Source organism: Apium graveolens, chromosome 10 (genome assembly GCF_009905375.1).
Source record: "Apium graveolens cultivar Ventura chromosome 10, ASM990537v1, whole genome shotgun sequence".
Lineage (NCBI taxonomy): Eukaryota > Viridiplantae > Streptophyta > Magnoliopsida > Apiales > Apiaceae > Apium > Apium graveolens.
In genome coordinates this window covers 209,016,770-209,028,573 of record NC_133656.1, presented here as the reverse complement: position 1 = coordinate 209,028,573, position 11,804 = coordinate 209,016,770, and the positions used below count along the sequence as shown (strand labels likewise).

Here is an 11,804-nt window from a genome sequence, read left to right as displayed (position 1 = left end):
ATAATAAATAAGGTAAATATATTAAATATTATTAAAATATTTAAATATATCCGATTTTTGTTCCGATTAATCTCCGATTTGCCGATTAATCCCTAATCGGTACCTAAACCGATTAGTACCGATTACCGATTTTTACAACCATGCTCTCGGGTTCTAAATACAATAACTTGACTCTGTTCTAGCAAATTAAAATGTTCCTAGTTATATGTTGTCACTTCACTTCACGAGTCTCCGTGAGAAAAAAAAGTGTGTGAAGTGGTGGGATACATTAATTTTTAATGTATAAAAAATAGATATTGGGGTAAGAACAGTGTGAAAAGGTCTAAGTCCAAGAGTGGTCAGGTTTTTGGGCCTATATTTAATTATATTAAATAATAATATTGGGTTGTTGAACATATTAATTTTACTTACATAGTCAAATCACTCAAAGGTCAACTCCAATAGAGGTCAGGTTTTTGGGCCTATATTTGGACCGAGACTAACTCTCTATTCCAACATTTTGGTCTAAATTTTGGTTTAAGTTTATATATTAATATTTTATTTTTTCAATTATTAATATATTGTTATTTTAATGTGTTGATAGTAATTCACATATCTATTAATTCAATTGGACGCGGAATAAATAAGATCATATTAATTTCAAACTTAATAAATTTATTAAACTAGAAAAATATTACACTTAAACAAGAAAAATGAAAAAAAAATGTGTCTAATATATTTTTATTAATTAACTATTATATATATAAGTGAAAATTAAAAAAATATAATTAACAACTACTTAATATATATAATAATATTTAATAAACAAATTAACGAATATATAAAATATAAAAAAAATAATATTTTATTATTAAAAAAATTTAGGTTGGTGATTTGGTCGGCGTAAATTTAGGACGACACTATTGATTAACCTAAATTGGAACACGACAATAGACCGTTGTTGAGTAGATTTGAAGCCAAATCAGTCCAAATTTAGCCAATGTAACTCTTAGAGATGGCCTGAGGTATTTGGTGTTATTTCGGAGACATATTACACATCTTTTTTCCCAAAGTTAAAATGGTATTTGTTAATTTTAAAATCTTTTTTTCCATTAAAGTGTTCTTGCCTAAATTTTGCAGGTACTCCCCTGCTTTTGATATATACTAGTAGTTTATAGTACATTCGATGTACGATTTTTTAAAATCATACTTGTTTAATTTTTTATAATTTTATGGTTTTATTTTTATAATTTTTAATTTACATATATATTCTTACTTTGGATGTTGTTGTAATATTATTTTTATTTTGGATAGTTTGTTACAATATTGTTGCAACAAATATGTATAGATATTGAAAAAATAAATATGGATGTTGAATTAAATTAATTTTTGACGATGTATATTATATAATTATATGTAATAGAATATCTAATCATATGATTATATTATTTTATCATATTTGGGTGTATGAATATTAGTAAAATAATATAACCCCTTTATATTTTTGATTGTTTGAACCTATCCTCATATTTCAATTCATAATTTCTATCTAGGATTATTTACATTATATTACATCCAGATTTTTGAATATTATTAAAATATGTAATCACTAATTATAAGATATAATCCTGATCAACTACTTTTAAAAAAATTATATTAATGGTTAAGATTGTTTTGAAGGTACATGATCAAAATTTTGGATAAAAAGTCCTTTAGACTTATTTATATATTAACCTAAAACCGGTGCGATGCACGAATTATTTTTAAGTTATATTTTTTTGAATTTAATTTGAAATAAATATTTTAAGTTATGAAATTTATTTATTTGAATTTTTAATAATATGATTTGATCATACTTATTAATATACACATAGGTGTATAAGTTAGTGATACTACGGTTTTAAAAATAATGTAACGGTTGAAATTTATATTTATAGTGAAAAAATTTATAGGTGTGTTTACGAAATATTATTATATTTAATTAAAGGTAAATTTTAGCTGATATCAATAGTATACGAATAGTCTGTTAACCGACCAAATCCAACTAACTATATTCAAATTTGTGTCAATTTAATTTGTTTACATTAAATTTTAAGATTGTTTTGAAGGTACATTATCAAAATTTTGGATAAAAAGTCCTTTAAACTTATTTATATATTAGCCTAAAACCCGTGCGATGCACGAATTATTTTTAATTTACATTTTTTTTGAATTTAATTTGAAATAAATATTTTAAGTTATGAAATTTATTTATTTGAATTTTTAATAATATGATTTGATCATACTTATTAATATACACCCATAGGTGTATAAGTTAGTGATAATACGGTTTTAAAAATAATGTAATTGTTGAAATTTATATTTATATTGAAAAAATTATAGGTGTGTTTACGAAATATTATTATATTTAATTAAAGGTAAATTTTAGGTGATATCAATCGAATTGTCATTAGTCTGTTAACCGTCCAAATCCAACTAACTATATTCAGATTTGTGTCAATTTAATATGTTCAAACCTGGATCAATAGTAAAATTTTATGTGTCAATTACAAAAAATTTATGTTAGCCTGAGGCCCTTTATATCAATCAAATTCAGCTAATTATACTTAATATTTTTTTTTAATTTAGCCCGAGGTGATTATTATTTTATTTTAGACCGAGTGGATAACATGTATTAATTTATTTTAGTTTGATGCCATTATATCGACTCCACTAATTTCCTTTCAAATTTTTATTTTGTTATAGTCCCATTCAATAATATAATGTTTTTAGCGGGATGAATAATATTTATTATTTTATTTTAGTCCGATTTTTCAAATCCAACTAACTATACAACGTAGTTTTCTTTATTTTGTATTTAAAATTAGATAAATGGTATAATTTTGTTTATCCCGGCGAAGTGAATTTTATATATTATTTTTGTTTTAACGAAAACCATTAGACATATTATAATTATCTTATGAATATATATCTATTAATAAAGGTATTCTATTTTAAATATTATTATAATTAAAGTTATCGGGCCGACTACTAAACAAACTTTTATTATTTCGTCTTTAATATAATAATATAGATAGTATAAATAGATAAGAATATAATAGGCTTATTATATATAAAAATATAATATAATTATTCAACATGCTCTTAACTCATGAGATTTTTCTAGTGTGTGTACACCAAAAATTAGTGATTGATGAGGTGTCCATAAAATAATTTTTAAAACTCATCCATTTCACTTTATTAGAATTTGTCATGGGCCCATATTAGACACACCTTAACTCATATACACTTATAATAAATTAATAATATATTAATACGAGGTAAAAGAATTGAGACCCATTCCCCCTTAGCATCATGGTCGCCAGATATGTAAGTGAAAAGCTGATACCCCGAGTACACTACAGCTTTCTAGTGTCTGGATGCTGACAAAATAAAGAAAAAAAAGTTGAGATGGAAACGATGAAAACAGAAGAGACCTACCTCGGATGAGGATAAAGAAGGGGGGGGGGGGGGGAGGTTGGCATGATATGATAATTGGGGGGCGAGAAATGCCAAAACTCACAGCTAGGCCTCACCTAACATAAGGAAGAATGAGTAATTTACAACTTTGCATTGCATATTTGCATGTCTTCCGGGTGTCCTCGCCAACACAGACTTCAATTTCAAGTGATACACTTCTCCTTCCTTATATATGTTCAAATCCCCATCCCCATCCTCATCTTTTAGGCCGCATTTCCTGTTTTTAAGAGGTTATGATGATTTATGATGATGCACTTCAATTCTTATGCTTCACTTCTCTTCGTTACAATCTCTAGCTCCATTCTTATCTTAATCTCTATAGCCTACTCTCTCATCTTTATCTTCTTCTTTCTGCGTCTCATCATCCTTTCTTTATCTCGTCTTTTTCTTCCAAGCCTTTTTTCTATATTAAGCTTGTTCAACATTTGTCAAAATGCATTGCTCATCCTGATGTCCATGTACCCTGCATTGGATTTTTTGACAGGCCTGCTGCTTCTTAGTTATTGGGTTGGGCCTGCCCTATATTATTGTATGTAGCATCATTTGCAAAATTTGTCTCACAAGCCCATTGATTACCCAAAGATTTGTTGGGCCTCGACCGTGTAAGAGATGCATCTATAGTTCAAACTTCAAACACAAAAATTGGGTCATATACACAAACGAACTGTTCAACATGAATGTATTCATATTCATATCAAATTTATCTAATGTTCTCTTAGTAGAATACAAACTTATATATTGATAATCATCTAAAATTCTCTACGAAACAAATTAAACTATGATAGTTTGATGATCAATCAATAATTCACCATGTAATACGAGCCGATTCAGTTATTGAATAAACAAGCTACAATTTATGTATTTTAAAGGGAGTTAAGTTACTCGTTAACAAGTTCAAAACATAACCGGTTCTCAGCGCTACACATGACATGACCACTTCAAAAAATCATATTATCAATCTCGCGGATCATGGAAATATATGATCAAGTAATTGTAAACTAACAATTTTAAATCTCAACAATTTACCTGATTGAAACTTGAATTTTTTAAAAAAATTATAAAACTAAACTTAACAATTGGATAACAGAGTATTATAATGGTAAAATAATTATAATTTTATGATGCAACTGATTTATTTTTCAACTTAATGGCGGACTTGCAAGTTATTAAATACTAGGGTGATAAAATAAACGTTTAACGTTTTACCCAAAAGAATAGGGAGAAGTGGTATGTGACGGTGTATACTGTGGAGTGAGAATAAGAATGGCACATTTGTTGTCTAAGAATCGTTTACTTTTGGGAACAAGTCCAGCGACATGTAAAATTACGGCCACTACCAGCAAGTCAGCGTCGCTATTTCCAATCCATTCCGCTCCATTTCTCTCCCGCCTCACAACTCCCCCTCCTATCCGACGTCGTTTCTCAGTCAACATGATGTCCGATTCCAACTCAAACAACAACCCCATCAAAACGGTAAACCCTAATAAACCCAATTAAAAAGAAATCCTCACTTTCTTTGTAATTCGAGTAAGCATTTATTGTTGATAATTTGCAGGTGAGAGTTGAAGTAAAAGGAGTGGTACAGGGGGTGTTTTTTCGTGACTGGACAGTTGAAAATGCGAGTCAGTTGGGTGTAAACGGGTGGGTTCGTAACAGAAGAGATGGCTCAGTTGAAGCTTTGTTCTCCGGGGACTCTCATAAGGTTGATGAGATGCAGCAACGATGTCGTCGTGGCCCTCAGCACGCGGTTGTAACTAGTTTCCACTCTTTTCCTAGCAGTGATCAACCAGTCTCTGGTTTTCAGCGCAGACCAACTGTTTGATTGTTTGCTCAACTGTACAACATAAATCTAATATTGCAATTGCGGACTGAATATGAATTAGTCAGTGCCATATGTGTATTTTTTTTTTTTTTTTGCTAATGGGTTACAATTACACTTGGGTCGAACTCATACTCTTGAAAAGAGCTCAACCACTACAACAACCATTTGCTGTGCCTTAGCCCATATGTGTTTCATAGTTTCATACACGGCTGTTACAATAAAAGATGCATTATGTTTGCTTGGTATTGTAAGTCCTGCCTGCGAGCAACCTGGTCAGTGACTACAATTTACTTTGTCGAGGGTCTGAGTCTCGGTTAAGACGGATTTAGTCTAGCGGATGATTATCAAAGATTGCCAAAAATTGAGGTCTGAGATCCCGATAAACAGTTGTAGTTTATCGGATATCTCTCGTCTTTAACTCCAAAGATCGAGAGTTTGACACTCATTGGCAAAGACAAATGTAAGCATGAATACTTAAAACTTTTGTAGTTGATATTGTCCAAGAAAATGGATAGTTGAAGTTGGGTGTACCAAAAATTTGTACTAAAGAATTAAAAGTTTCACCAAATTTCCAGAAGCATTCCCTCATTGATAACATTCGTTACTGTAAAACAAATGCCGACTAAAGGTCAGAAAGAATTAATAGAACATATGACTAGAACCAGAAATGTCACTATGATTGACAAATGTGTTTAACTGTAAATCTTGTTGTTATTTCTTGCAGTACTGACTTCCCAAGATTGTTTTGCAAAGCCTTTTAGCTAAAGCAGATTGCGAAAACTGGAAGTGCAGATTGTTCCACACACACACGGGAATGCCCTGTTGGTTGTTGAGTTGCGTAAACCAGTACTTGGCGTAAACATATGACAAATGTATTCTTGGTGATACAAGAAGTACACATGTATTTAAAGCACTAAAAGAAGAACATGACTATATTCATAATCTTAAAAAAAACATATGCCGTGTTTCCTGTATAATACAAGCCTCTAATGTGATTTCAGACCTTGTATGTGGTGCATAACCACCTACTTAGTACAATGTTGCAAACTCTACAAACTTAAACACACCACACAAAATTGTAACAAACTCTACCAACCTGAACGGACCACACACAACAAATTTCAACATGTACCAAACTCCCTGTTCAAATTGCACCAAGTACTATAGATAATAAATGTGCAATCTTGGCGTCAATCAAATTCCGCAACAAATTCATTTCATTGCTTGCTAACAACTAATTCCCAAAATTGCAGAACCATTAACAGTCAACATTTACATAGCACTGATAGTTGTGGCCTTGTAGGTAGCAGACAATACCCATGTGTCTTGTTTTCTGCTAGTTAAGAACTTATCTATTAGTTTCGTAACTCTAAGCTACTGACCACCGCTCTAGAATTTTCAACTTAATAGTACGGTTTTACAGATTGGTCGGCGCAACTTTTACCAGCGTAATGTCTTTTCAAGGTTCCCAATGCATTAACAGATTTAGGAAAAGGAAATTACCTCGCAATAATACAATCAATGGCAAGGATTTTTAAGAAATACAATGGACCCATGACCATCTTAGAAATTTCATCTGTTTTCCACCTCCTAAGCTAAGCAGCTATATATAAAATCCCCTCCTACGCTCTTGGGAAAACAGCCGTAGCAACAACAGCAAAATTAGAAGGAAAAAAAGAGAAAACAATTCACATACATTATGGTGTCTAAATATATGAACACTCAGTTGGCAATGGTTCAGCTTTTCATCAAATTGCTGCAAAGGAGTTTAAACCTACACAATATCGCCATTGACAAAGATCTTGACAAAAAAGAGAAGCTGCCTCATGATGTAAAGGAAGGTCATTTTGCTGTTTTTGCAGCAAAGGGTGAGGTGCCAAAGAGATTTGTCGTCAATCTGCGCTGCCTAAGCAGTGCTGCATTTTTGAGGCTATTGGAACAAGCTGAAGAGGAATATGGATTCCAACAGAAAGGAGTTCTTAAAATCCCTTGTAAAGCTGAGGAACTAGAGAAGATCCTACAAGACAGTAAGGAGATCTAGTAGGATGATGTCGGCCACTGCTGTACAGTACTGCATGAGTTTGTCATTATAGTTGTGTGATAATTATTTACTAGGAGAACGAGATCAATTCTTCTGTAAATTAGCAATCACTTGTTTATGTATATAAACGATTACAACAAATTCTGATTATCCAAAGAAAAATATAACAGATTCCTTCATTGGACTGCCACTATACATATACATGTGTTTACTCTTTACTGACATGTTACAGCTAGACTTTGAATCAGAATAGTGATCTTAATCCGTGTCGCCACGTTCCTTGAAAATCAGAATCTTGGTTGAGGGTCAGTTATTCCGTGGCTTTCACTTGGCAGATAGGTTTAGTAATCAGAGGGTATTTAGGCCCAGAAACAATTTAACCCTCCTAATTCTTTAAGAATCTAATATCACCCATCAACATATACATTAAAGGTGGCAGAACCAGAACTCTGAAAGACCTGGGGGATGTTAAAATACTACATGACATATTTTCAACTCAGATTTTAAGACCAGAAGGGCTTCAGCCTAAGCTAGTACCTGGTTCCATCACTAGATACATAATGTAAAGCAAAGCATTTGAAGCAAAATACAAACTACAAACCAGGTAAATAGCATTTGTTTTTTAGTGAATTGTGCGTTATATTAACCGAATATTGTTCTATAGGTTACAAGCAAAATTTTAGGTTCAGATTTTTTTGGTGAATCCTAGTTTTCTATTTGTTGATGTGGTGAATTCTGAAAGTTCGTAGAGTTTACATTTTAAGAGGTTGTAACCGAATATGACCGACCCTATATGTAGATACTCAACAACCTCACTTTCTAATCGTAAATGAGCAAGACCAAACTCCCGATCAACAGAATCTCTAAAAATATTCATTAATCTTGTCTGTTCACTTGTCTGCCTACCTACTGTATAGTTTTGTTCTTTTCTCTTACTTCAACAACAATGTTCAGCAACTTTAAGGTTCGAGAGCTAGTAACTGAAGATAGGATCATCAAAGGGAAAGAAAACACTCTTTGACTCTACAATTGTCAAAATTAATTTTACTGTTTTATAAAATATCTTCTTCTTTTTAAACCGTATAATATATCTTCTTAAATACATGTATAGAGTAACTAATTTTACAATACAACTATAGCATGAAATGAACTTCAGTACAGTAACAATTACTGATGTAATTACGCAATCAACTACTGCAGTTGCACCTTATTTTATCTCCGAACAATTGTTTGGTCCCACTGGTTCTCTTAAGCAATTTGATATTGCCATGACAGCCGCTTCTATAGATGCATCTTCACCCTGAATCAGCACATAAAATTATGAACATAATAATTTATTATGCACATTAATATTTTGGTAGGGATTGTCATCTAGCATATTTCAGGTATACCAAGATATCTAAAGTTGAAGCTCGTATACCCTCAGTATTCCTGAAGATCATTTCAGATCCTGAGGTCAAATTTTCTCCCCAAAATATGGGTTGTAGCGATGCAATCATCACTCCCAAACGGAGGCTTTTAAGTGTGTGGGGGGGGGGGGTTAAGTATAAGATCCTCTTAGTGGCCCTTCTCCTGAAGTTTTGTGAGAAATGGCCATCTAAAATATAGCAATAAAAAAAGGAGAAAATGGCTGAAAAACGATATTGAAAGGTTTACCTTCTCCTTCCAATAAAACATGTTTCCATACTTTCCAGCCAAGCGACTCCAGAAGCTACGTGGTATGTCTAGATCGACCAAATCTCCCACATTAAAGTTCAGTATGTTTCCTGAGAATAAAAAGGATGTGCATCTCTTGTCATAGATGATATGTAAAAATATAGAACAAAAATCACCACGGTCAACTACAAAGTTGAGAGGGAAACAAACGTGAAGTTTATGTGTCATATGTCAGTTATTTACCGAAGGTAGGGTCAGCTACAAAAACAATAGTTCTGTCATCGACTTGCCAATAATCTTTGATTGCCAAACCTGAAGAGAATAGAAATATCTATTACGAACAATTTTTTTGCAAAATTAATCGAATAGATATAGTTGAAGAAATTCTGTTAAATCCGGGATTTTCTTGACAATTCACCATGCATGTATACCAGGGGTATCAGGATAATTCTGAGCAAGAACTCTCAACTTGAAACCAGTGTCCTTCTCAATAGCAGTAATCTCCTGTGCAATTCTGTTTTCCTGCCATTACTTAATTGCTATAAACATTGTTCTAACATTGACATGCAATTAAGAGGGACCATTTTATAGGACAGGCATTATCATTTAAGCAGTTCTTTTATTTAAAAGCTCATAAAAACAGGTACTATTATTACATCACTGTGACTATAATTAGAATGGACAAATAACGCAGACAACAGAAGTTCAAGCTCATAGAGTGTTTGCCTTATAACCCCACTAAGAAGTAAGGAATAAGCAACCGGATATAGAAAATCTGTCCTTCATATTTATGTGGGAAAGGTAAACAATGAAGACCAAAGAATATCTTTAAATGTAAATTAAAAGAAATGGAGATATCAAGAACAAAAGATGGAGTATTGAGGAGCTTTTTTTAACAGACTGCGAGCTCAAAATCAGTACCAGGATAATTTGGGCTGAAATCTTTCCCGACAACGTTTCAATTACAAGACAAGGACTTTGGTTTAATTTTATAGAGGAATGATTCAACCTACTCTTTGGTTTCTGAGCCACCTAGAAATAGACTGGAGGGATCAATAGGTATGCACAGAATAGGTAATGTATATGAGCTAAAATAAAATGAAACTTTTATGCTCCGTGAACTGATGCATTACTGTAATATAACGTTTGCAAGTAAATAGCACCCAACCTATAAAATTTACGATGGCCCATGCTATCAAAATTTACCATGAAAATAAAAGAAAATAAAAACGGTAATCCAGATATTTGTAGAGTCATTACTTAAGAGTTCATATTGCATACAATAAGCAAATCATGCCAAAGATACGTACCTGTCCTTCTGAGAGAAAACCAGCAACATCAATAACTGGAGTGAAGTCTTTAGGGAGCAATTCTGGCTTGTTAACCCCAACTTTTGCCTCAGCAAATCCAACTCCTGCAAAGTTTTCTTAAACAATCTTCAGTCTCATAGGCGTGCAATATAACTAACTCAAGATTTTCATTTATATCAGTGTATGCAAATAGTCACAGAACAAGAAATATAGTTCTTGGTAAAATGAGGTTGAGGGTTGAACCTCAGTGGAGGCATGAGTGTGCCAGTAACAAATATTCAACAAACGAAAAGCAAATAGATAGTTTCATCTCAAGGAGGTACTTGAGAAGAAAAATCCAATGCTTATATCTTCAAAACGAGAAAGAAGTGCCTAATAAAAAAGTGTTCTGTTATCAAAATAACCAGAAATGCCTGATTGTTGGAGACACGGGAGATATTACAAGCTGTGTTGCAATATAAGCCTTACAACAGGCCCTTTACAGAAGGACAACAAATTCAAGACACACAAACATCTACGTATTTGAGTCGTTCATTCAGTCCGATTAAAGCACATTGAACCTGTAATTTGCAAAATCACTCATACTACAATATAAGTAGATTAAAAGTAGTGTTCCAAGGAGAATTCATCCACTAAACATTTCTTTTACGATCACACAGCATAATATCGGAAAGATAATTAATAATGAAGCAAAGTAAGACCATACGGAGTTGATAATTGTAACAAACCTGAGAGAGATAGAGAGATAGCAAGAGTGGTAGAAAGTGCAAAACTCAACGACCTGGATGGAAAAGAAGCAGCCCTTTTCGTGAAATGTTGTTGGGTTTTTAATGAATGGTCTGAATCAACACAAGCAACAGCAGGATGATTGAATGAAGATGATTTTGAAGTTGGAATACAACAAGGGGATTGTACAAGAAAGCCCACCATTGCTAGTTACTTTTCAACCTCACTTTGACACACTCAGATTAACCTTTGCATGTATCAGACACTGTCTATGTTATTACATTGGTTATTTGTATGTAGTTTATGTTTGTGTTTTTGTTTGGATAGGATGGATCGTTATCATCATTGTTTGAATCCCAAACTGCCCAGTGGCGCGTGCTTTTACTCTCACTTGCCATTTTCTTTTCCTCTTACTAAAAGTTTTATTCATAAGTTTTCTTTCTCCCTCTTTTCACTTTGAAATCTGACTAAAATAATTAAATCCATCTAAACCACAAAAATATTATATGCAAGCAACTATTATTTAAGTATACATTCTCTATATTATTACACAATCAGTAACTTTAAACAATAAAAATGCTTGCTTTTGCTACCACCCGGGTAACTGGTACCGGTAGCACAAGGTTTTAAAGTTAATGACACAAGCTTTCTTCAGCTGTACAATAAGCTTTTCTATTTTCTGACTAGAAATTTCTTTGTTTTAAAATTAATTCGATATTTAGATCAGTGAAGAAATATATCAATTTTAAGT

General features: G+C 32.4%; 3 protein-coding genes across 3 annotated transcripts; 2 read left to right on the top strand and 1 right to left on the bottom strand.

Moving 5' to 3' along the window:
- The first annotated feature begins 4,660 nt into the window (after positions 1 to 4,660).
- On the top strand, positions 4,661 to 5,571 carry LOC141690376 (uncharacterized). Its single transcript, XM_074495182.1, has 2 exons — positions 4,661 to 4,971; positions 5,054 to 5,571. Exons 1-2 carry the CDS (start codon positions 4,762 to 4,764, stop codon positions 5,318 to 5,320), a joined length of 477 nt encoding a protein of 158 aa, XP_074351283.1. The 5' UTR covers positions 4,661 to 4,761; the 3' UTR covers positions 5,321 to 5,571.
- Positions 5,572 to 7,019: 1,448 nt separating this feature from the next.
- LOC141691734 (auxin-responsive protein SAUR71) lies at positions 7,020 to 7,361 on the top strand. The gene has a single exon (XM_074496493.1). It carries the CDS (start codon positions 7,020 to 7,022, stop codon positions 7,359 to 7,361), a length of 342 nt encoding a protein of 113 aa, XP_074352594.1.
- A 1,029-nt stretch (positions 7,362 to 8,390) lies between these two features.
- On the bottom strand, positions 8,391 to 11,652 carry LOC141690375 (thylakoid lumenal 15.0 kDa protein 2, chloroplastic). The gene is made up of 6 exons (XM_074495181.1): positions 11,056 to 11,652; positions 10,328 to 10,431; positions 9,449 to 9,539; positions 9,261 to 9,329; positions 9,018 to 9,127; positions 8,391 to 8,661 (listed from the first exon to the last, which is right to left on the bottom strand). The coding sequence occupies exons 1-6, from the start codon at positions 11,255 to 11,257 to the stop codon at positions 8,569 to 8,571; spliced, it is 669 nt and encodes a 222-aa protein (XP_074351282.1). The 5' UTR covers positions 11,258 to 11,652; the 3' UTR covers positions 8,391 to 8,568.
- Between the last annotated feature and the right edge of the window lie 152 nt (positions 11,653 to 11,804).

What these genes read in the sequence shown, in the direction of transcription:
- LOC141690376 (XM_074495182.1), top strand. Translation starts at nt 4,762, where the DNA reads ATGGCACATTTGTTGTCTAAGAATCGTTTACTTTTGGGAACAAGTCCA. An exon ending in ACAACAACCCCATCAAAACG is followed by an intron (nt 4,972 to 5,053) that starts GTAAACCCTAAT and finishes GATAATTTGCAG; the next exon opens with GTGAGAGTTGAAGTAAAAGG.
- LOC141690375 (XM_074495181.1), bottom strand. Translation starts at nt 11,257, where the DNA reads ATGGTGGGCTTTCTTGTACAATCCCCTTGTTGTATTCCAACTTCAAAA. An exon ending in GAATTATCCTGATACCCCTG is followed by an intron (nt 9,330 to 9,448) that starts GTATACATGCAT and finishes TATTCTCTTCAG; the next exon opens with GTTTGGCAATCAAAGATTAT. An exon ending in TGTAGCTGACCCTACCTTCG is followed by an intron (nt 9,128 to 9,260) that starts GTAAATAACTGA and finishes TTTTATTCTCAG; the next exon opens with GAAACATACTGAACTTTAAT.
- LOC141691734 (XM_074496493.1), top strand. Translation starts at nt 7,020, where the DNA reads ATGGTGTCTAAATATATGAACACTCAGTTGGCAATGGTTCAGCTTTTC.